The sequence below is a fragment of the Kwoniella dendrophila genome, chromosome 1, assembly GCF_036810415.1.
Source record: "Kwoniella dendrophila CBS 6074 chromosome 1, complete sequence".
Taxonomy (NCBI): domain Eukaryota; kingdom Fungi; phylum Basidiomycota; class Tremellomycetes; order Tremellales; family Cryptococcaceae; genus Kwoniella; species Kwoniella dendrophila.
The window spans coordinates 1,051,645-1,074,865 of NC_089476.1; the positions used below are offsets into that span (position 1 = coordinate 1,051,645).

At 38.3% G+C, this 23,221-nt stretch overlaps 9 protein-coding genes across 9 annotated transcripts; 3 read left to right on the plus strand and 6 right to left on the minus strand.

Annotated features, from left to right (window-relative positions):
- Nucleotides 1-387: 387 nt before the first annotated feature.
- L201_000384 (uncharacterized protein) lies at nt 388-1,901 on the minus strand (the record flags this gene model as incomplete). The annotated part of the gene is made up of 11 exons (XM_066216186.1): nt 388-452; nt 512-553; nt 606-722; nt 785-869; nt 931-1,023; nt 1,079-1,180; nt 1,258-1,373; nt 1,438-1,546; nt 1,599-1,611; nt 1,676-1,790; nt 1,859-1,901. The coding sequence occupies 11 exons, from the start codon at nt 1,899-1,901 to the stop codon at nt 388-390; spliced, it is 900 nt and encodes a 299-aa protein (XP_066072283.1).
- Nucleotides 1,902-2,064: 163 nt separating this feature from the next.
- On the plus strand, nt 2,065-3,349 carry L201_000385 (uncharacterized protein; the record flags this gene model as incomplete). Its single annotated transcript, XM_066216187.1, has 4 exons — nt 2,065-2,069; nt 2,603-2,711; nt 2,868-2,976; nt 3,198-3,349. 4 exons carry the CDS (start codon nt 2,065-2,067, stop codon nt 3,347-3,349), a joined length of 375 nt encoding a protein of 124 aa, XP_066072284.1.
- A 564-nt stretch (nt 3,350-3,913) lies between these two features.
- Nucleotides 3,914-7,363, minus strand: L201_000386 (uncharacterized protein; the record flags this gene model as incomplete). Its single annotated transcript, XM_066216188.1, has 6 exons — nt 3,914-4,843; nt 4,916-5,125; nt 5,202-5,349; nt 5,426-5,997; nt 6,118-6,684; nt 6,818-7,363. 6 exons carry the CDS (start codon nt 7,361-7,363, stop codon nt 3,914-3,916), a joined length of 2,973 nt encoding a protein of 990 aa, XP_066072285.1.
- Nucleotides 7,364-8,246: 883 nt separating this feature from the next.
- Nucleotides 8,247-11,017, minus strand: L201_000387 (uncharacterized protein; the record flags this gene model as incomplete). The annotated part of the gene is made up of 11 exons (XM_066216189.1): nt 8,247-8,317; nt 8,392-8,544; nt 8,642-9,199; nt 9,283-9,880; nt 9,957-10,079; nt 10,155-10,292; nt 10,351-10,483; nt 10,542-10,651; nt 10,728-10,786; nt 10,857-10,917; nt 10,997-11,017. The coding sequence occupies 11 exons, from the start codon at nt 11,015-11,017 to the stop codon at nt 8,247-8,249; spliced, it is 2,025 nt and encodes a 674-aa protein (XP_066072286.1).
- A 1,198-nt stretch (nt 11,018-12,215) lies between these two features.
- On the minus strand, nt 12,216-12,620 carry L201_000388 (uncharacterized protein; the record flags this gene model as incomplete). Its single annotated transcript, XM_066216190.1, has 1 exon — nt 12,216-12,620. One exon carries the CDS (start codon nt 12,618-12,620, stop codon nt 12,216-12,218), a length of 405 nt encoding a protein of 134 aa, XP_066072287.1.
- Nucleotides 12,621-13,533: 913 nt separating this feature from the next.
- On the minus strand, nt 13,534-16,168 carry L201_000389 (glutamate decarboxylase; the record flags this gene model as incomplete). Its single annotated transcript, XM_066216191.1, has 15 exons — nt 13,534-13,693; nt 13,778-13,885; nt 13,984-14,326; nt 14,410-14,476; nt 14,540-14,711; nt 14,779-14,910; nt 14,972-15,039; nt 15,095-15,137; nt 15,192-15,286; nt 15,355-15,471; nt 15,539-15,595; nt 15,666-15,726; nt 15,779-15,806; nt 15,861-15,991; nt 16,083-16,168. The coding sequence occupies 15 exons, from the start codon at nt 16,166-16,168 to the stop codon at nt 13,534-13,536; spliced, it is 1,668 nt and encodes a 555-aa protein (XP_066072288.1).
- A 929-nt stretch (nt 16,169-17,097) lies between these two features.
- L201_000390 (uncharacterized protein) lies at nt 17,098-18,132 on the plus strand (the record flags this gene model as incomplete). The annotated part of the gene is made up of 3 exons (XM_066216192.1): nt 17,098-17,651; nt 17,725-17,771; nt 17,834-18,132. 3 exons carry the CDS (start codon nt 17,098-17,100, stop codon nt 18,130-18,132), a joined length of 900 nt encoding a protein of 299 aa, XP_066072289.1.
- Nucleotides 18,133-18,967: 835 nt separating this feature from the next.
- Nucleotides 18,968-20,009, plus strand: L201_000391 (uncharacterized protein; the record flags this gene model as incomplete). Its single annotated transcript, XM_066216193.1, has 4 exons — nt 18,968-19,344; nt 19,429-19,475; nt 19,542-19,833; nt 19,913-20,009. 4 exons carry the CDS (start codon nt 18,968-18,970, stop codon nt 20,007-20,009), a joined length of 813 nt encoding a protein of 270 aa, XP_066072290.1.
- A 213-nt stretch (nt 20,010-20,222) lies between these two features.
- Nucleotides 20,223-21,966, minus strand: L201_000392 (uncharacterized protein; the record flags this gene model as incomplete). The annotated part of the gene is made up of 5 exons (XM_066216194.1): nt 20,223-20,760; nt 20,894-21,081; nt 21,221-21,702; nt 21,823-21,887; nt 21,953-21,966. The coding sequence occupies 5 exons, from the start codon at nt 21,964-21,966 to the stop codon at nt 20,223-20,225; spliced, it is 1,287 nt and encodes a 428-aa protein (XP_066072291.1).
- Between the last annotated feature and the right edge of the window lie 1,255 nt (nt 21,967-23,221).

A 23,221-nucleotide genomic window follows, 5' to 3' on the forward strand; every position in this document is an offset into this window, starting at 1 on the left:
AGATACTTGGATAAATTGGTTTGGGTAAATTATAGATTTGATCGACTTTAGCATTAGCATATCGCCATGTACATTATTGTATTTGTACTCGATGTATTCTGAAATAAAGCATTCATCCTTTTCGATCACTGTTTTGGTATCAGGCGTGATCATCGAAGGCTCAGTAGTACCATCAATATCTAGATCTTATGCTCGAAGGATCGCCAGAATGTAATCAAACATGCTCAAACCGAGAAGGCGCGCACCTCTCCATCTCGTAAATATTAGCTTTCATAGGTATATATGCAGAATGATGTATGCAGGGTATAATTAGATTGATAAATACAACTTTAAACTACAAACATTATGAAGCTCGATTATTGCTTGTGGATATTCACTTCATTACCCCTAATCATCTGTTATCTTTGCCGGTATGAAGAACGTTAACACCCCTCCTGCTTCGTTGAGTTCACCTGCGAAAAGTGATACTTATAAGCTAGAGACCCCGAATGAGAAGGGCTATTCAGCTTACCTATATATACATAAGCGATCAAGCAATGATCTTCACATATACCTATATCGTAAGTCAGCTAAGCAGTAGAAAATCCTGTTACCAACTAGCTCACATGCGATCGCTGTACCTCCTACTAGATGCGAAGTAAGGAATTTCAAGAAGCCTTTGATGGCCACAGATACCGTAAACATTTGATCTGGAGGCGGTGGTTCCTGCTCTTCGTCAGCAGCTAGGGTACTAAATGTCAGCTTTGGTCTTTTCCTGTATTGGAGATTGAGGGAATATACATACATGTAGCGGTAGGTACATTCAAATCTTTCCAAGTCGTCGTTAGATTCACCCGAGAGGAATTTGCAGTCAATTCTAATCTTCCTTCCTATAGTGCGTGAGAAGGTCAGCTAGTATTAGGAATACATGCCTTTCTTAAGATGACCTACATGATTGGCGGACACCTTGACATCATCCGCCACATGACTCAGTCTCGATACTATATTCCGCAGTTCCAGTAAATTAGGTAAAACAACGTGAATCTAGTCGCATACCGTCAGCTTACTTTGAACCCTGGTAATGGGTGGGAAAGCTCACATCAGGTTGTGGGCAAAGTGGCTCATTCAATTCAGCTTGTCTTTTCGGTGAGAGAATTTTGACTGGTATTTCATGTGTGATCGACATTGCTTTCCTCTGAGCCTGATTTTTGGATATCTGAATCAGCTTAGTGAATCTCTTGCTGAAGATGACCAAGCTGGGAACAAGATATGACATACAGTATACCCACGAATCTCGAAAGCCCATATCGGTTGTTGACCTTTCTTGTTCAGTTTCAGTGTAACATCCGAATCTGTTAATGCTGCTGTAGATCGAGATTCGCTGATACTTCCAACTAACCAACAAAAATTTTATAAGCTGATTCATTCGCCAGGGTTATAGGTGATTCTTCAGCTTACCTGAGCTATCTGCGCTCCGTAGTACCTTCAGCAGAGAGTCTAAGTGCAATTCTAACCATATCTCGTTATTTGCATTTGATTCAATTTTGTAGGAATCGAACAGTGTTGCCTATTCTTACATGTCAGCTAATAGTCCAACAGAAGCGCATCACTTAGCTTACCACCTTGACCTGACTTCGTAGTATATGTCAGCTGATCGCTCTGATCATGGTGAGAATCCAGTGTTCGATCAACTCACGACCATACTTGTACACCCGTCGAGCTTTCGTTTCCCGGTACAATAAAATGTACTTGTTCAGGTGATAATCGAATAACGCATGATCTAGCTAAAGCAGCTAATGATCTCGTTATCTCTTATTGAAGAGAACGTTGTATATCAGCTTCCTTGTTTACTACAGTAGGGTATTGCCAGCTGGCTTACTATGTAGCAGACCGACATTTGATATTGCTGTCCTAAATCTCATTTCTCTTCTCCCTTTCCTTCTTGTTGAACCAAGCGGAAGTACAAATTGGGTTCACTTTATATAGGTTGAATTCGCTCTATTGACTCTGCCGGACTAGCGTGAGCTTGAGAAATGGTAATGAGTACAGCAATAGTCGTGAATATATATCAAGAGAAAAAGGAAGATGCGGTATGCAACCAAAAAGAGATGAATTATAGTAATGTTCTGACATACTTTGCTCGTAAAATCCAGTCAACCATCGTACTCTTTCTTGACGCGTTAAGTAAAGATCAAGATGGTCTGCCTCCACCTTTAGATTATACGGCAAGTTCCGCTTTTCAGATTGGTAGGAGTGGCATAATTTGATCCCGGATTCACTTGCCCCAGCACCCACACAGCATAATACATAATACAACCTTTGGCAGTAGTAGAAGGGATCTACGCGGTCGTGTTTATGGGATGCATTCATGCGGTCGTCATGCTTGCACAGCCCAACACCATCACCGAACCATTTTTCATTCTCATTCAAATCCTTTGATTAACAAACCCACATAACCAGCAATTCACATATATAACAGCATTTATCTCAGCGGACAACAGCAAACTGAACACTTTTCATCCATCACCTCCCACCAATAAATAGCAAGAATGTAGGTGTGATGGCTATACAAGGATGATCCAACTGTGTAGCAGCTAATCGTATGGTATCATTGAACCTATAGGTCAGCCGAACCATATGATCCTTATATCCCAGCTGGAAGTTCAGCTCCAAATTCAGCTTCTGGTGCAGGTGGAAGTGCAGGACAACAAGGTGGACAACAAAACCAAAAGGTTAGTAGTTGTTCATTGTAGGCGAGATTTTTCAGGATTGGATAGCTTATATGTTTTATCAATAATCTGTCCATAATTACGTTCTGAACATACAATCCCCCGTAAAACACAAACATTGACTGTTTTCTTTCAACACCTTGCATATGGGACGTATAGATTGCTGCTATTCAACAACAAGTTAACGATACAGTAGGAATAATGCACGAAAACATTCAACGAGTAGCTGAGAGAGGTGAAAGGTTAGATGCTTTACAAGATAAGACAGGTAAGTCCGAGTTTCTGACCTTGCTCGCAAAGAAGTGTATAGAAACGGATTGAATAAAATATTGAATAATGGAGGGAAAGCGAATCGCGGAGCTGGAGAAAGGCACTCATTAACAGAATCTTGAAATCGGGAGGACGCGGTAAATCAGAGTAGGGGACAAGCTAGCAAGACAATAGAGGAAATCGTATATATTAATTGGATTGTCTTGGACATCTAAACAGACACACTTGCCGTTTCAGCTCAAGGATTTCGAAGAGGTGCTAATAGAGTAAGAAAACAAATGTGGTGGAAAGATATGAAAATGAGAATTATCATTGGTGTTGGTATTGCAGTTTTGATCATTATTATCGTTGTACCAATTGTAAAAGCGTAAGTTTGATTATCGTTTCTGTCTTTTACTGGGTCCCAGCTGACCTTTGACGTCGTTAAATAATTGCTCATTTTATGTAGTGTCCAAGGCAAATAAATGAACTTGATATGTCAACCGCTTCTTTTTAGTTTGAACTATATTACTCTCTTATGGTCAATCGCCTATATCCTCTTACGTTCGCAAGAGACTTTGAAGCATGATCTTCAATCCGTTAATTATTATAGATACCCTTTTCTTCTAATTTTGATGTATTTTAGTATGTTTGATCGATTTTACAGAAAATTGAAATTATCGCACATCTCGTAAGCTATTAGTCATCTGTCATCTAATGCCAAGAAAAGAGAAGCAAGATCAAACTGATATGCTACTACATGACGAATGACAAATGACAATGCTGAATGAAGTGAGGAGATGCTACTACAAATTACTACAAATGCTGAACCTGATCGTTACATGGTACAAACGACTTAATAACAAACAACTTGGATTTCTCTTCCCGACAACCTCGCTCTAGATCATAGCCTATTCATAATGCTTATTAATGATGGCAAGTTACTCAATCTAAAATTATGGGTTCTGATCATTTCCTCTCCAGCCAAACCATCTCATACCTATTGCGCTTGCGTTCAGAGCTGAATTAGCATTTGGATTGGTAGAAGAAGAATTTAAAGTCTCGTTTCTCCTCCTAGAATCATTGTTATTTGCGGTGGAGAAAGATCTGTCATCCCATAGACTACCTGGCATATTGTGTCTTGATGATTCATTGTTGTGGGTGCGATGTTGAGGGTGATCATGACTGGATGTCGAGGATGGAGAAGCAACGTCTCTAGGGCCTTGAGGTCTTTCCCTATGGTTTTGCTGATGAGATGATCTTAATCTATGTCTCCTTTCATCGACTGAACTCGCACTACCCTCTCTTGACGACATCTGTATACTTCCACCAGGTATATGCGATCGTCTTATTCTTGATGGAATCACAGCTGACCCGATATCGTGTGAGAGGGAAGTCCTGTTGGATCTACTTGGAAGAGTTTCAGATGGAGTTAAGAAATTAGGTGTAGGTGAAGCAAATGCCATACTTGGTAGTCCAGGTACAGAAACATTTTGAATAGAATTATCTCCTCCTAATGATATCCCATGATTCCTTAGAGCTGGTGCTGAACCTCGACGATAGACATATCCATTATTCACTGCAACTTCAGACGGATTAGGTCCATTTATCTGGATGTAGTTATTGCCATTAGAAGTAGAAGGTTGCCAAGATGAATTAGGATGGCAAGGATGATTTTGATCGGGCAAAAGGAATGCTGGTGGTGAAGATGATGTACCAGGTATAGTAATTGAGCTGGTTGAGGAAGAACCTGAGTTCCTTCTTGTAGAGGTTGAATCACTTTCGATTGAGGAGATCATATATACTTCATTCAAATAACGTCGCAATTCATCAACCTTGTGTCCTGAGAACACGCAAAATGCTGCTCTTTGATGTTCATTGAAATTCTATGGGAAGTAAAGAAGCATGATCAGAATCGATAAGATAGCCTTTCCTACATCGCTATATATCACACTTACCTCTGGTGGCGCTCTACAATACTGTTGTAATTCCCTTTTCTTGAATGAGCTAACACCTGTCAAACTTAGATGCTTTATGTGAGGCAACCTATTCAACATGTGAGAAATAGCCCTGATCGAAAGATTATCACAATAGGATAAGTGGATACGCTCGAGGGCTGTGTAACGTTCCACTAGCGAGTATAGTGATTCATCTGTTATTTTGATGACCTAATGAGCGCTCCCAAGTTAGCCATATTTTGACTGAATATATATACTATATAGTGATAGCGTATAATTTACTCACTTTGACCAATCCCACTCTTTTCAATTTAGGCATGTTAACACCTAGTTCCATTATCGATTCATCCGTTAATAATTCGCAACAAGCTAAATCGATATAACGTAAACGTGTACATGTTTTCGCTAAGCGTATTATACCTGAATCCGTGATTCTAGAGTCGAAATGGGACGATATTAGCAAGATGTCGTTTCGAGCTGTTTGTAGATGTGATGCAAGCAATGACCTACAATTTAACATGACCAAGATGTAAATAATGTAAATGTTTACCTAATTTTTCGGCTGAGTGTAACGTATCATCAGTTAATTTTGAACATTTAGTTAGAGTCAATGTTCTTAATTTTGGTGCATTTTGAATCAAATTTTCAATTGCTTTATCACCTAAATTCGTACAACCTGTGAAATCAACTACTCTTAGGTGATCTAAATAATCATTTTTGGGGGTTATCAGATTAACGATTCTCTGTTGTTGATGTTCAGGATTATGATGTTCCTGGTCCACTTTTTCCGCTTCCTCTTCTTGGTGGTCCAAGTTGATGTTGAATGAGTTTGTCAGATCTACTAATTGATTTTCCGAAAGATGTTTTAATTCAATCAGATTAGGTATACAATCTTTATTTAATTCTGTACAACCATTCAATTTCAATTCACGTAAATAAGTTAAATTTGTAAAAATTGAATAAATGACTGAATTAGAGGTTGAAACGACTTCCTGTAAATCCAGTTCTAATAATAGGTTACAATTCTGCACTAGAGGTATCAATGATCTGGGTGTTATACGATGGCATTTTGAGAATTTTGCCTATATAGTACGTGATCATCAGTATGACAGTCTCAAGCTATTTTATATTTGTCATTCGTATATTATAATATGTAATGACGTCGATCATGGTTCTAATCGAGATCAGACTAATTCACTCACTCTTCTCAACAATTTACAACCTTTTGCTAGAGCTAAAACACCATCATCTCCCAGCAATTTACATTCAGATAGATTTATAGCTTGTAAATTTTTCGCTGAATATGATAATTCTTGAACAACTAGATCATTTACTGTTGTATTTAAATTTGAACAATCAATTGAAGTTAATTCATTCAATTCTCTTATTACATGAATTAAAGTATTTGTTGAAATATTTTGACAATTCGATATTGTTAATCTTTCTAAATTTTTCAATCTTGAAAATTCTAAAAATAAATCATCATTTAGGTAATTTGATATTTGATTTAAATGTAATCGTTTAATCGTTAATGCGTATGGCAATAACGTTGATTTCTTCTCTTTAGTTTTATTCATTGTTCCAGTTATTGAAGAGGATAATGAAAGATCATCAACATCAGATGATATAACTCTGACTATATCAATTAAAGTTTCAACAGATGTTATTTGTGGTTTAGTCCATAGTAATGAAAATGTACATAAACACCATGATCTTGAAACTAGTAATGCTGATAATAAGTCTTTATTTTTCGGTAATAAGCGCAAAATCTATATGATGTGGAATGATTTAGCATTTCCCCTCTAATTTCTTATGACTATATACACATGAATATATAGTTATATACATGTATCCTGTAGATAACCTGCAATGAAGGAAAAGAGCTAAATGAAAGATTCTCACCTGAATCAGAATTTCGGGAGGCAATTTAGCTGCTGAACCTTCCTTTTGCTGATCATCCATTGGTTGCATTTTTCCTTTTCCTTTATTCCTATTAATTACATCGGTGACTGAAGGATGATTTTTACTGATGTGAGTCGTCGTTGTTGACATATCTAACCATGATTTAGCTTGTTCAATTTCAACATTTATAGTTGCTTTTGATTGATCATTAATTCCATATTCATCATGATCATCTTCTTCTTCATCAGATGAAATTGATGTAGAACTTGGAGTTTCAGCGTACATTCGATTGGGAATTCCTATTCCATTTCTGTATGTTTTATGTTTAATTGACGTTGGTATAGGAGAATTCAATGATGAGGAGGAAGATGATGTAGTTAATCTTCCATTGTGACTGTTATTGCTTCTTTCTGATAATGAAAGATCGTTAAATGACGGTACAAGTGATAAATGTTTTAGAATAGGTGAATAAACTTCTTCAGGATTAAATCTGCTTGTAGATGATGAGGATGTTGAAGATGGTGGTGGTGCTGAGCGTCTTGACATTATAGGGATTTGTCGTAAACTCGTTATTGGGATTTCGTATTGAGTTTCTTCAAAGTAATTGCAATCGACGATATTTCACCCATAAATCTCTCATAGACCAGTGAAGTAGAAAAAGGATAAAAGTACCTTGCTTGTTGTTTCCAGAACCATTTGCGAAAGATATCACCTGAGAGCTAATCCATGTTATCCTCGTTGACAGTATTACTAATGCTAATAAACTATTTTGAAAATCACAGCTTGACTTCTTTTCACGGAAGATGCCGAGGTTGCCGCTGAGTTGTGCTAGGATCCTCCCTCAAAGCGAATTTTAGGTAATAGTAAAACAAGCTGCTGAGAGGTTCAATTGGATTCGATGAGAACTGTTAGTAAATCTTGAAATCGTGTGTGTTTAGGAGAAGCTAAAGAAAACAAAGACAATCTATCTAACGCTTATTTCCTTTATGCCATGATGCTGTACGAAGGAAGAATTATGTAATAGCGATTAAACAGCATTAAAATCCCCCGCATTATATTCATGTACGGTCACAGTTTTTAACGTCATTTCTGTTCTTCCTAGCTCTAAATTCAGGGCAAAGAAGACGAAATGACCCCATGTTTAAGTTACTGGAACTGAATCAGACTGCACACAGACCTTCTGTGCGTAATATAGCGAATCTTCATGCATAGGAATCTGCAGGAGATATAGACAGCGTTTCGATACAGCTGTGGATGAAACAACAAAGAGTCAAGCATGCATACAGGTACAATATATCACGAGGGTATGCTATATTAAAGATTGCCAGTTGGCTATAACAAAGGTATGAAGGTTGAACGTAGGTGATCAAGGTGGAAACATGAGATAGATAGAAACAAATCAGAGCCTTCGCGATAGGAAGATATGCATTTAGTGGATCTTCCCATCACCACCTGTACAGTTTCGTGGAGCGTTATGAGAACATTTCACATGAACAATCACTATGAATAAGGGTGAAAAGGCGTGGTCAACTATATGGTTGATATAGTTAAAGGTTGTACTCGTAAAAACTCACAATGACAATCATCACATTGGAGACCTGCTCTACCTCCCATCTTTTTTGAGCAGACAGCGCATTTTCCACCAGATTTGTCACTCTCATTTTTGCTTGCCAGAGGTGATGGCGATAATGCTCTTGGTAAAAAGGCAAAAGCGAAAGTCGAAGTGACTAAGTTGATAGACCATCAAGGAGTCAGCCGAAAGTTCCTTATTGCTGTTGTAGGGTGACACAGGCAATCGAGGCGAACTGTTCTTCGTGCACTCACAATTAGACGATAAGGCTTTTTTACCGTTGATGAGCGGTACACTATCCTTATCTACCAATGTGAATCTATGAGTAGCTAATGCGCTTGCTGCCCTGACATTACTACTAGAAAGCTCTTTTTCAGGTGAATCATCCGATGAAATAGTGATAGCACTTTGGTCTTTCCGTCTGATTGGTGTGATAGATCCAGGTAAAGAGGGAATAGTCTCCAATTCTGATATCGATATTTCACCTGGGGTATCATCCTTTGTGTGTAATGGTTTTTGAACCGATAATACAGCAGGAGTCGGAACCGTCTGGACCGTGTCAGTGTGTTGCGGAACAGGTGGACTTGAATTACCTTTGATGGTCATGGTAGAGCCTATTTCCTCTTCTTGGTGATTATGAGACGTGGCAGGATCTGGACCGGGAGTAGCAGTTCTTAAGACAGAAGCTGTCTGGACCGGTCCACCTGTTGCTGAGCCCATGAAGCTTGACCATCCCTGACCAGATTGACTTTGTCCGCCAGCTGAGCCGAATGATGATCCACTACTAGAAGTATTAAGGAGAGGTTCTTGGCCTACCGAGGTGATATCCGCAGATGATTAGCTCTTATACTACAACTAGACGGACGAGATCATCACGGTCAAATGCTTGACTCACCTTTAACATCACTACTGGCAGTTTTGAAAGTCATTACGCTTTCATTACCTGAAAAGCCTAAATCATTCCATCTTGCAGTTCTCCATTTTTCATTGTTCTCCTCGTCATCGTCATTTTCATCTCTACGTTCATATTTGAGATTATTAAATTCGGAATTATCTATACTTGAATCAGTTAAAATTGATGCGCCGTCACCTGAAATATCTAAATGAATTTCAGCTAATTTCCTTAAAACTTCTTCTTCATCTTTTCTTTCTGTTTCTTCATCTTCTGTCATCATGGCGTTATGTAATTGATTCTTCAGATCGTCGGTGTTATGATGTACATTATCACCGCCGTCAAATATTGGGATTGCCCTTTTACCGTGTCTATGAACTAATCTAATTGATCCAACATGTTCAGACGATGGGTCATCTAATCTTGATAATACTTCTAATTCTATTTCACGTAGTTTCGTCAATACTTCTGGCATCTTGGGTCGATTTAGAGGATCTTCCTGGGTACATGATAATGCTAATTTGATCAAATCTGGTGGACATCCAGCAGAAGCCCGCCTTTGCACTTCAGCCGCATCAGGAGTGAAATGAGGGGCTTGACGCTGGAAGTAAAGGTGAACATCAATATTAGCTTCTCGATGTGATATGATAGAGAAATGTTGAAATAAATTTACGCACAGTATATGTTTTGGAATCAACCAGTTTCTTCGACATGATTTCTATGAATATTATACCCAAACTAAAAATATCTGTCGGTAAATCGAATTCTAACCCATTAATGATCTCAGGACTCATGTATCCCTATATAGTGATGGATAACATGCAAGTCAGAGCTGTCCGTGTGACATAGGAGCGAGAGAATCTGAGATCACTCACATCTGTTCCGCAATATGTCATTCTACGCATTTCTTCAGCATTTCTAGAAGCTATTCTAGCGAATCCAAAATCCGTAACTTTTACTCTCTCATTTGATGTGATCAACAGATTTTCTCCTTTCAAATCACGATGTATGCACTAAAGCTCATATCAGTATTTCATGCTATACTCAGTGTAAGAGATGGCGGACACTTACTTGTCTAGCATGCAAATAAGCCACTGCTCTCGCTACATCAGTTGCAAAAGATAATCTCAATCGCCACGGAAAGGGGTGTGAGGATAGTATGTATTGACGTAGATTACCACGAGGTACAAATTCGGATATGATACTATAAGAGCACTTTGATCAGTTATTGTAAACAATCATGGATACAGAAGAACACTTACAATACTCTTCCATCATCTCCTGGAGCTTTGGATAGTCCCAAAAATAATACTATATTAGGATGTCTACATTCTCTCATTATACGCCATTCCCTTTCAAAGTATTTATGCACCTATAAGAATGGTCAGTGTGTGTAGGTCGTTTTCTATACGAGATTTGAACGCGAACCGCCTAAGGCAGATACTTACATCGTACTCTGTGGATGGCAATACTTCTTTGATAGCGATATCTATACCTAAATATGACCCTGTATAATGAATAAGGTCAGCTTAGTATGAATAATGCTCCCTCAGAATTGGTGAAAGACGGTAAATCACCCTTATAAACTGATCCGAAAGATCCTGCTCCTAATCTTTTACCCCACTGAATATCTTCATACTGTATTGTGTGAACAGGTGTAGTTTATCAGTGTGATAAGCCAAACGCATTCATTCGCCATTAAATGAGAAACGCTTACAGGTATAATATCAAAGTCCATTCTGAATGTAGAGCACGATTTCTATCAATTCCACTCCGGTATATAACTTTCGCTTTGGCTACCAGTTTACAGTTTACAGTATTCTAGGTATTCTTAACAGATTCGCTATTCGCGATATTCCAAACTATGGAAGGTTTTTACTATACGTAGGACGGATGCTTTGATGAATGGTCAATGCGAAGTCATTGGACTATAGGTTGATGATGATGATGTCAGGATCGGTGCAACGGTCCACCAGCCATTCAGTCTGTCTAGTTATGTATAGATGAAACAAGGTTTTCTATGGAGAACAGCAGTAGAGTACTGTGGACTTGAGTGTATTTCTCCGGCTTGAGTGTTTCACATCTGAATCGTTTGTACCTCATAAAATAGACAAGTGAAAGCTTACTCACATAATGAATACCTAGATTAAAAGGCGCTGGTCCTCTTCTCGAATTCCCAACGCATACTTCACCACTTCCATAGCGTTTGATGATGTAGGGTAAATCCCGAAGCACAGGACCTATAATAGAGTATAAAGGTCAATGCGCGTTTGTTGCGAATATGTGTAACTACATATGATATTAGTTTGAATGTCACCAAGAAAGTGATCTTTTTGAGAGATTTAAGCTATACTTGTCAATGCCTCATTCATAGATAAAAGACAAACCAAGGAGCATTGAATGATAAGTATAGCTCAAGGTAATTGATTTGGTCAAAATGCAAGAGAAACAAACGCGTTGATTGTGATAAAAAAGATCAGACTCTATCTTATCCTTGAAGATTACGGATTTAGCCGATAACGATTTGGGGATTCCCGACAGATTAATACTTCATCTGAACTTACAGATATATGACTTTGATGTCAATCTGCTACAAAACACTTTCCGAACGATCGAACTATGAAGCAAACTTCAAAAAACGACCAAAAAAATAAAAATAGACTTTCGGCGACAAACGTTCGAATGGTAAATTTCAGGATCATCTCGAAGAACTTACTAAAGGATATTCAGATCCTGGTTAATTTTCTCGGAATATGGTAGTACTACTGTAAGAACGCAACTTTTATTCTATTTTTGAGTTATGTCGGAGCAACGATTGATGCACAGGACAAAAAACCGGCAACTTTAAACTTCTGTTCACTTGTCTGAATGCGACAGGGAGTTGATCAATGATGAGTGAAGCGAAGCAACTCAGAATATTCATAGGTACATTTGGACTATAAACGGAATGATCTACCAATATCTTCCATTTCACTAAAATAACTTTCCTCTTCTTCAGGCTCATACGTATCTTTGTAACCTTGATAAAGTTGATCAAATTTAGTTTTTATAGATGATTCGATGTCTTCTCGTTTTAGTAGATTATCATATAAGGCGTTTATCCGCTCTAAACGTTGACTTGAGTCTGAAAGATGGAGGCCAGATAACACATCAGAGACGTCTCTAAATTCATCATCATTGGCTATGGGAGCATGTTGAAGGATTTTACCTTCAAGTTCAACACATGATGTGATTTCGATCGGTTTACGTTGATGAACTTTTAAAAGAGTTCTACACCAAACGTCTATTGCTCTTTGGTTTTTGCATTTCAGGTCAATCTCGTAGTCAGGTATAGTCAACATTACTTTAATCGTTTCTTTTTCACCTCTCAGACTTTCAAAGATTCTTGATTTGAGCCAGAGTCGAAAGTGAGGGGTATTCCATCTTTACATGAATCTGTAATTTTATAATCTAAACTCTTCGTTGCCCAACTAGTATTCTCTGTGAGCAGGTTTTGGGAGAACTTTTCAAGATTTGACAGTAGGTCAATGTCCGTCATCTTTCTCAACCATTTATGATTCAATTTCCCAAATCTCATACTATGTTTAGGTATTAATGTACCTTCAATAGCATATATCTCTTCATTCGTTCTCCCGGTCCCGGAAAGATTGACATGTCCCTTAAATGTCGTAGGATTATGGCAATTGGATCTTTTGAAGCGAAAAATCGTTCAGTTAAATTATTGCCACTAGCTAGACTCCTTCCCATGAAGTCTGTTCTGAGGGTGATAGGTCCAGCATTGCAATGTAATACTGCATTTTTGTGAGAAATGTGACCGTCAGATAGCTCATCTAGATATAAAGTGGCGTTTTTTGTGGTCATCTCCGTCGTTGTCAATGTAAGGGGAATTGCTGATAGTACTGTCAAGTTGAAGTCTAGATGAAAAAGGCTATTCGTCCTATATAGCTAAGCATTTCAACTCAGTCCTACAAGGTCCGTGAATCACTCCGCATCATGAGTAGCATGAAACTACGAGTGCGAAGGTCAGTCCTTTATATGTATCCTTTATCCAGGTCATCAAAATGTATGAGAGTATAACTGTCGAATCTTCCCTAGCAAGTGTACAGCAGAATGATAATCATATGACGAAGAAACGGATCAACCAATCGTGTATACACTTTATGCATTTTCTCAATCTGTTATTTGTACAATTCGCGTAGGATAACATGTATAGCGCCAGATGCCTTTTATATGGGTAAGGAAAACTCCAAAGCCTTAACAGGTTTTAGCATAAGTGTTGGTGTTGTTGGAAATATGATCAGTATCGAGAGATTCTCCTTTCTTGCCGTCGGAAGGTGAGGTACTACTACCTTGTCTTCTACTTGCTACGGACATGATGTATGATGGTCCAGCTCCTTCGAGAAGTTCCTCAGTACTACGTGAAGAAGTCGTACATGTTTAGCTTAACCCAAATGACCACCTCCAGGCGTTCAGAGATGCAGAGATGAACAGGACTTACACTGAGATGATGTCGGTGATGAGTTTTCTTGCTAAATCACCTGAAAGAGATTCTCTGACTACTGCTCGGAGAATCTCTTGACTATCCTCGGCAGGTGGGAGCGGGTAGCTAATGGAGTTACAGATCAGCGTTGCTTGACGGAAACAATAGTAACGTTACATCTGAATCATCAACTTAATGCATATCGAGAAAGCAGCATCACTCACTTGGGTACGATCCATCCGATAGCCCGCAATTGACTTTGAATCCAAGATTGTTTAACGTTAGGGTATTTCTCCTTAATTTCATCAGTAAATCGGAATGATACTACTGGTAAACCCTCAACATAGTATGTTGGGTCGTTGTTCTCAGGCATATGGCCATGAATGAGATTTGATGCTGCATTTGCAATTACAGGTGAGATATTTGATTCACCTTGACCTTTAGGGTTGTGGATCTGTGATAGGCAAGTGAAATAACCAGAAGCCTCAAGAGCTCGGGAGATAAGTCTCGCTTTTGATAAATTGTTCTCATTGATTCGTTTGTATCCAGAGAAACCGAGGTTGAGGACTGGTCGAACGACGATGATCAGCCTTTAATTTCGCCTTCAGAACGACTCAAATTACTCTAGTGGCAGGAAACTGTGTACTCACAATGGAACATTTGACTTAAGACTGGGAAAGCAGGTCTACTGAAGTTAAGGTTGAATGAATAATCGGTCTGATGAATGCATACTGTCAGCAGGTAGATCGCAATGCGCAATTGAAGGTTAAGTAAACTCACTTGACCAAGATAATGCAACTCGAAGATCAATTCTTTTGGTAGGTATTCTGCACTTCTCCAAATGATCCAACCAAGACCGACAGATGCAAGACCATATTTATGACCGGAGGCGTTAATAGAATTTACTCGAGGGATTCTAAAGTCCCAAGCAAGATCGGGGTACACGAAAGGTCTGTATGGACAATATCAGCATGCTACGTCTCCCTTAAAATACAACAACCATGTCTCCGAAAACTTACGCTACAAATCCACCAGAAGCAGCATCAACGTGAATTGGGATACTGATACCGGTTTCTTTTTCGTATCTATCTAGTTCATCAGACATGCCTTGGACAGACTCGAAGGTTCCGGTATAAGTGGAACCCATAATACTGTTCATAAACTCTCAGCCAAATTGTATATTGTCACAACTGTATATAAGCTAAAACTCACACAAAGATACCAATGGTATTCTCATCAACATGTTTTATAGCTTCCTTAGGATCCATGACGTATCCAGACTGAAGAACCCGTATTAGCAAGAATCGTTGCTCGTCAAATAGCGATTTCACATACCTCTTTGTGTACTGGTACCAATCTGTCTTCTACCTCGAAGTATCTATAATGAAAATGAAAATCAGTATATAGCGTCACTCCAAGATAGCTTACATACCTTGCGAATTTCTCAAGAGCGACTTGAGCTTCAGCACCCATGACAATGTTAGGACCCGGGTTGTGTATGTCTTTACCGGCAGCTTTCATTTTTTCCTGTCAGGTGTTTGTTGTAGGTCAGCTAAGGTAGAAGGGATGTCCCGGATATCATGAGATATACCCACTTGCCATCGTTTCTTCAAAGCCATACCACCAAGCATGATAGCTTCTGAGGAACCGGTAGTGGCTGTACCGAGAGCGGTTGCATCTTTAGGTGCGTGCCAGAGATGAGAAATCATAGACTATGATGATGCAACTGTTCAGGCATGATCATGTTTCCTGAAAGGATAGGGGTGAAGAGATACTTACAATACATCTTTCATGTATAGCTTGAGCAGCAGGGTATTCATCTTGATCGACGAGGTTCTGATGGTAGGATGATTAGTATTGTGTGGTATTTAGGAAGCGAAGCACTGATCTGGAATAACGAACTTACCTTATTCAGATTTTCATACATCAATCTGTTGCACTCATCAGGAACCCATGTGTTGACGAAACTGATTGAATTTGTTAGTGATGTGGAATGTGAAACAAATGGCGTATACATACCTTGCAAGATTCATGTTTGGGTTTCCATCTGGAAGTTGAGCAAGTTAGCAGCAAAAGGGATATCAGTATTGAGGGCACTTACCAAGGAGCAATTCATCGTGTAACAATTGATAAGATGTTTTGGCATTTACACCAGTCTCTGGAATAGAGTATCGAGGTAAATCAACTTCAACATCGTATCGTGAGGTGTAAGGGATATCCAAGAGGGTAGCTCTAGAAACTATGGTCAGTTATTTACCATTGTTTGAGCGGATTTAAGATCAAATGCAGTGTAAAATGAGTCCAGTAAACTCTTGTTACTTACTGTCTGTTATGAGTATGCTTTCTGACAGGATGATCTCTTGATTCATTGATGATCTTTTCAGCGTCTACGTGTCTAGAGAGAGCCATTTTGCTATTATCGATTTATTGAGGAGGTGTAAGTGAAGTAAAAGTAGTTGATGCGATTGTAATAATCTTCTTTAATACAAGTATATATACGTGTTATGAAATGCGATGTTCAATGATGAAATGAAGATCAATGCGATAGTCTCAGTTGTAAGAGTCGTGTTGGAATTTAAGCGATGGGTCCTTTGATGGGAATTTATGAGGATGGGATACGTCAAACTTGATGAGAAAGTGGTCAATGATTTACCAGAGTACCCTAAAACGATTGCTCAACAGGTTGGAACGTTTCTTGCTTGACAGTGTGTTCAACTGTGCAGTTATACAATTTGTGATCTATGACGATAGGAATGACGGGTCACTGTGATGAAAAAAATCATATACATTTCAGTTGTTTACGACAAGCATGTAGCGAAGCAGCGTCATAGGTCTAATCCGTGTTCTATTTTAAGGTAATCCGTACCTGATTTTGGGATTTACCTGTAGCAACGTAAAAAGGTCCCGCTCACGTGGAAGGGTCAGTTAGTAGTATGATGGTTTTTTTATCGAGATATTCTTGTACTGTATCTGGATCGGTCTGCGCAAAGGAGGACCACAATTATAGATAAAATCCTTTCTACAAACTCTCTAACATGTTCACTCTTTTCATTGCCATTCCTTACTTAGCTTCATCACAGGTTTGTAGTCAGATATACCATATCATCATCTTTACACCTTGCATATTGTGCAACATTTAAACCATAAATACAACATGCAATTAGTCCACGCCCGTCATTCACTTGGTCCCCTTAAGCACTCAAAAATAAAAGTAAAAAGAGCTCGTCTCCAGCTAAAACATTCCTATTCTAACCACCCTGACCACCATTACGCTCTCTATTGTTCAGTAGCCTAAAAATATCACTGGGAATTACTGACTCTGCCTAAAATAATCGAAGATGGGTTTATGTCCATCAGGAGATAAATTGATATTTAATCCATTATGGCATATTTTATCGATTTTACTGACTTCCGCATCTTTCATAATGTTGATGGTTGTGATGTTCAATAATGCGCCACTGGATCATGGGCATTCAACTTTGGAAGGTAAATCAGAATCTAGAATGTGGTTATTGGTAGTCAACGAAACTTCCAATACATTGGTGTTCGACCATTCTAACAAAAGATCAGATGTATATATAACAGAAATTAGATCAACTGATGAAAATAACGAAGAGCACTCGAATACTGAAGAAGGAGATTTTCACACTACGGATCAAACAACAACCTCAACAGTAATAACGGAAATTCTGGGTTCTCCCAAATCGAACGCTAAAAGGGGTGCTAACTCAGGTATACATGCATATGGATTCGGTATTTGGGGTTGGTGTGGATGGTCAGATAAAAATTGGACAGGTCATGCGAAGTGCACCAAGAAAGTATTTTGGAGTTTACCTAAGAATGCACTGCCGACATGGGATAATATCGATCAGATCATGAAGGATTTACCCAAGTAAGTTGTTCGATAATCCCATATCATTTGATTACTTGTATTTTGACAAAGCTGACATGTTATTGTGATTTAGCGCTATTACACACGCTCTCTCAATAACCAGTTTCTTCCTCCTTTTTTGTGAGCACCATCGGCATCTGTTTCTTTAAAAAGAAATCGAGCTCACTTTGATGAACTTATAGCCCCGTTCCTCATTCTCTCGTATTGGATCATGTTGTTACTCACGATTCGTTTCGAAAAACCATATCCACCTTGGCCTGTACCTCCCAAATCAAAATGGCCAAAAGATCTACCTTCTACCAAAACCAAAATAGCATGGATTATAAAAGACTGGAGAACAAATCTGGTTTTCTTCATATTAATGATAATTCTGGTTGTACCTTGTGTAATTACTGTTCTAGTTGGTAAATCTGGTATAAAGAAAGATATAGGTATAGGAGGTGCATTAAAAGCTAGTACTGGATATGGGTTTGATCTGTAAGCTGAATCCTATCATTCGTTGTCTATTTTAGGCTTCCATAAAACCACGATAATCTTAGCTGACTGAACGGGTTTTCATCAAATAAGTCTCATCGCTTCTTGGGTGTTTTTTACGATCGCTCAAATGATTACTTGTTTCATGAAAAACATCTTGATTTATATGAGAGGGGAGAGAAGTAGAGTTTCGAAGGGATAGAAGTAAGAAGAAAGTCAGATATCCGTACAAATTGATTGTCCAAAACACGACAAAGATTGTATAATGCATAATAGTAATTCCCCAAAGTTCATAGTAGCACACCGTGGTCATTTGCAGCTTGTAAGACAGCACGGACATAGATACTGACTAAGATCACCTTAAAGCAGGATTCGCAGTACTCATATTTTGTATTGACACCCACTCAGCCTGCAAGGTTACGTACTTTGTGAGCATCTCTCAAGAAGCGTTCCAAAACATAACAGCTAGTCCTAAAACCCTTACTATTCTGACGCACACTATCGTAGGGGTGTGATAACTTCAACCCAGCCAAAACTTTCTTGTACAAAGTCATAAGGTATATGGTCAATATGTGAATGAACAGGTACGAAACATGCAGATATCCTTTGTTCAGTGCCATTGAAAGAGGAGCTCGCTTAACATGTTTCAATGTGCCTCATCCTTTCTATATGTCGGCTCACCCTTGATTGCAAGCTTGGAGGATTGACAAGATTGATAGTATCGACTTATAGATCAATTTCAACTTATTTCAACTCAAAAGACCTCTTTCCGACAATCCTCTCAAACCTTGAATAAACCAACTAGAATAAATCTTTTAAAAAAATTTCAATAGCAGAAGAAGATGGGTTCGCACTCAAGATCACATTCTCGTTCACATCACAGATCAAACTCTCGTTCTAATTCTTCAGATAAGATCCAGAATACACCATATAATCATTTCATCTGTATATTTTTAACTTTCATTTCAACTTTATTTCTGTTTTTAGTCATCCTGTATAACGTCCCATTCTCATCCGATGATACTGGTGGATTAAAAGATAGATTATGGTTATTAAAATTAAAAGATAGAAGTACTGAATATGGTTTTGGAATTTGGGGATTTTGTTCTTGGTCTACTAATTCAAGAAATCCAGGAGGTACATGTACGAAAAAGTCATTCTGGAAATTACCTGGTGATGCTGTAAGAGGTGATGGTATTGGGAATCTAAATTTACCTCCGTAAGTCGTATTCAAAAAATACGCTTTATGAATTGAGATAGGAGACAAATCGTTGACTCTGAGCCCCCTTTTCTATTGGTGTAGTGAAATATCTAAATCACTTTCAATATCAGGATTTTTCTTAGTTTTCGGTAAGCTTTTTGTCGAATTCAGTAGCCACCAATTTCTTAAGCTAAAACTGTGATATCGCTTAATAGTTCTCATATCATCGGTCTTCCTTCTTCTCAGCCTCTTTTTGACATTACGTTTTCACTACCCCAATCAACCTTCGATGACAGACAACAGACATGCCTTCAAGAAAGGTAGGAAGATGTTGTGGAGAACATTCTTAGCATTCCAATTAAGAAACGTTTGGTTAAGACTGTTAACTTCCATATGGATCTTGGCATTTACTTTACCTGTTATCGTCATTAGCGTTGTGGGAGTCAATAAGATCAAAGATTTGGGGAATAACAATGTTGTTGTTAAATTGGGCAGTGGCTGGATAATGTAAGTCTTGTCAGATATTGGTGTCATGTACAACTCAAAGCTGATTTTTTATTTCGTTGATCTGTTTGTGCCGATACAGGGCTTTGGTATCTATCATCCTATTGATTTCAGTCCAAATAGCTATTCCAATGGGTGGATTATGGAATAACTCCAACAGATCAGGAAGGGATCATTAACTAAATCTGATCATTACCACAAGGGTATATGTGGTCTTCTTGAAGGACAAAAAATGTCAAAATCACTATAATATGCATAGTCCATATGTAAACCATATACCAATCCTAATATGCAAACGCGTTTTCATCTATTTTATCTAATGATCCTATAAACATAAATATTCCCACGGATCTATCTATACACTCTTCCTGAAATCTCAAATGTCGAATAGCTTATTTATCCTTTTTAGCTCTTTTTAACATTTCTCTTCTTTTCATTAGGGCTTCAACACCGATACCACCAAAAACAATCGATACACCAAACCATTGGCCTTTTGTTAAAGAATGTTTGAATACAAAAACACTTAATAACATTGTAAATAATTTTCTTGTTACTGTGACCATAACCAAAGTCAAACTACCAAAGTGTGATATAGTTTCGAATATAAATAATTGTCCTAAACCACCTAATAACGCATATGCTAATAAAGGTTTCATACATGTTGGATGAGTGATAATGAATGATATTGAATTTAAAAACTCTGGTTTATTCCATATTATAGGTTGAATTATCGATGTTGTATTTAAAAATGGTAAAGGTAAATGATTGATCAAAGTTACTGGATGCAAAGGTAAAGGTAATAATAGCATTGGCAATAATAGCAACTGCGTAAAAATTGACATCGAGAACATCATTTGTTGACCGGAAAATTTAGGGTATGTCGAGAATATCTGATCTTGAGTTGAATTGGTCAAACCATCTATGAAGAGGCTATGTGGTATATACCTGTCAGCTATGCCAGCTCTTGCTCGAAGCATGAGAAAGGGAAGCGGGTCGAATGTGAGAAAGAGGGTCTCGGTATGATGGAACATAGAGATGGGTCAGGGTCATATCGAGTACTCACTTAACACCTAACAACCATAATCCCCATGCGCTATCGTTTCCTCCCTTCTTTTTCTTACCACCTGCAGCCATAAGCATGAATATACTAATACCGATAGTGACCAACGCTACCACCAAATACTTGTGAGGCGAGAATCTGCGTCGATATAGAAGGACATTCAAGAGTAAAACCGGAATGAGTTTACATGACTAGGAAATAATCGTTCACATAATCAGTATGGGTTTTCTGTTCAATCCATATTATTACGGATAGGTAGAACAGCTGGACAGAAAGGCAATGATATATGTGCTGTCACTTTTGATGTCGAAAACCAGATTATTTACTTACCTTGCCCAAAACCATAGTGGGATAAGATATATGCCTTAGAGCTAAAAAACCTATAGGTCCAGCTAGAGTCTGGAATAACGAGACCTGCAGTAATAGAGCAGGTAAACTCTTTCTAAACGATTTCTTGTCATTGGTTTGGCCCTTGTTCTCTATATCTGAATGACCATTGGCTATAGGTCGCTTTCCGTTCTCTGTGACTGCAGTACCATTCTGTTTTACATGCTTTTGTTCCGGTTTCACCGAGTTTGAAGAGGATGATGAAGAAAACAATTGATCGAATCCTATAATCTTCCATAATCCTCGATCTAACATACCTTCTCTCCAAGCGTTGAAGACCAAATACGATAAAGCTGATAATGAAGATGCTACAGCTTGAGCATAATTAAGGAAAAGCGATGAAGGGAATTTATCGCCTTTTGTTGATGTATGTTCCATAGGTGATGTATGTGGATGAGGTGATATCGATGGGAATGGAGCTGATACTATACTTATGACACAGTATTTAGCATATTCATTCGTCGAACACGATTAGAGGCTCATGCTACTACAAGTTCCGTAACAGAACAAAGGGATGTGGAAATAGCAAAGAATTAATGACTTACATCGCTCTTGAGCTATTGCCCATAATAGGAATGCGGCATATACACCTGATACACAGACTGCTAGTCTAAGAGTAATATGGTCAGCATAAACAAACTTAGTTATCAGGTCAAATGTTTTCTGCAGACTTACCTGACTACACCCATCTTTTATCTACGACAAGGAAGACCTAGACTATGTGAAGCTGTTCTCGTTCTTGTATATAGCTATAATTTGCGAAGGTAAATGAATATCGCTGATTTTGGGTGTCCTCTTATCTATTTGTGCAGAGCATCAGACCTTCCAAGGCCAGCTTATGGTGTCTGTGATTGATGGTCGAGCGAGAGATTATCGAAGAGAGTCAACTTATTCATTTCAGATTCACTGCAATTCAGAGTATTTACGAGTAACTTTTGAAACGCGTTTGAATTCAACTTTTTATTTTGGAGTACCTCCACGTCACGTACAACCACGTTTCAGATCTGATTAAAGTGCATATACATGTATAGCGATGCAAGGGACTTCCACAAAATAGCATAGCATACGATAGTAATACGTTGTGGGGAGCTCTGGATGCATATATGCCTGAAGCCATAAACATGATGAGGTAAATGGGCGTATCAATGTATTTTTGGCTACCATCTAATATGAAAAGATCACTATCTTCTTTCCAAAACCTCTCTTAAACCTTTTATCTCCTTGTTGAGATCTACTAGTAAGCCTTTGATATCGTGTACATCATTTTTCGTCTTCGCTAAATCCTTCGACACATTCGTGAAATAAGTGAAGATAATGATTGCGCCTACAGGTCCAAAAACAGGTAAATATTCCATAAATGTGTTAATTGCTCGACTGATAACCACAGCCGGATTGCTTTCATTGTTTGTACGTGGTCGATAGTCCATCTTTGACGTGTGTTTTTGTAGTCGGAATAACAGAGATTTAGATTTAAAGATGACGGTGATCGGAATTATGGTGGAATATTTACACGTCTTGGCTCTACAACGTCGATGAAGGGTTAGTTGGAGGTTTTCACATATACATGGAATATACAAGGTAGGCAAAAACATACACACACGTTTCAGTGAAGTACAAATCGATTTTATAGGTAATCTAGTGGAAGCAAGCAAATCATGAGAGGTATATAAGGATCGAGCCTGAACGACGTGAAAAATGTTCGGTTAAATCCGATTTCAAGCCAACTAACATCGATCATTCCATCCCTTTTCTTGAAGTCGCCCTATGAATAGTGGTAAAATTATATCGAATACAAACCGCAGTCTTACACAGAATCATGAGTTTAAGCTATTGCCTTTTTAATAAATTGATTTGCTTTTGAAGTGATTGAACTATTTCTTTAAGCTCTTCAAGCTCTTGTTTTACGGCTTTCACTTTACTTTGGCTAGACATCGAAAATACGAA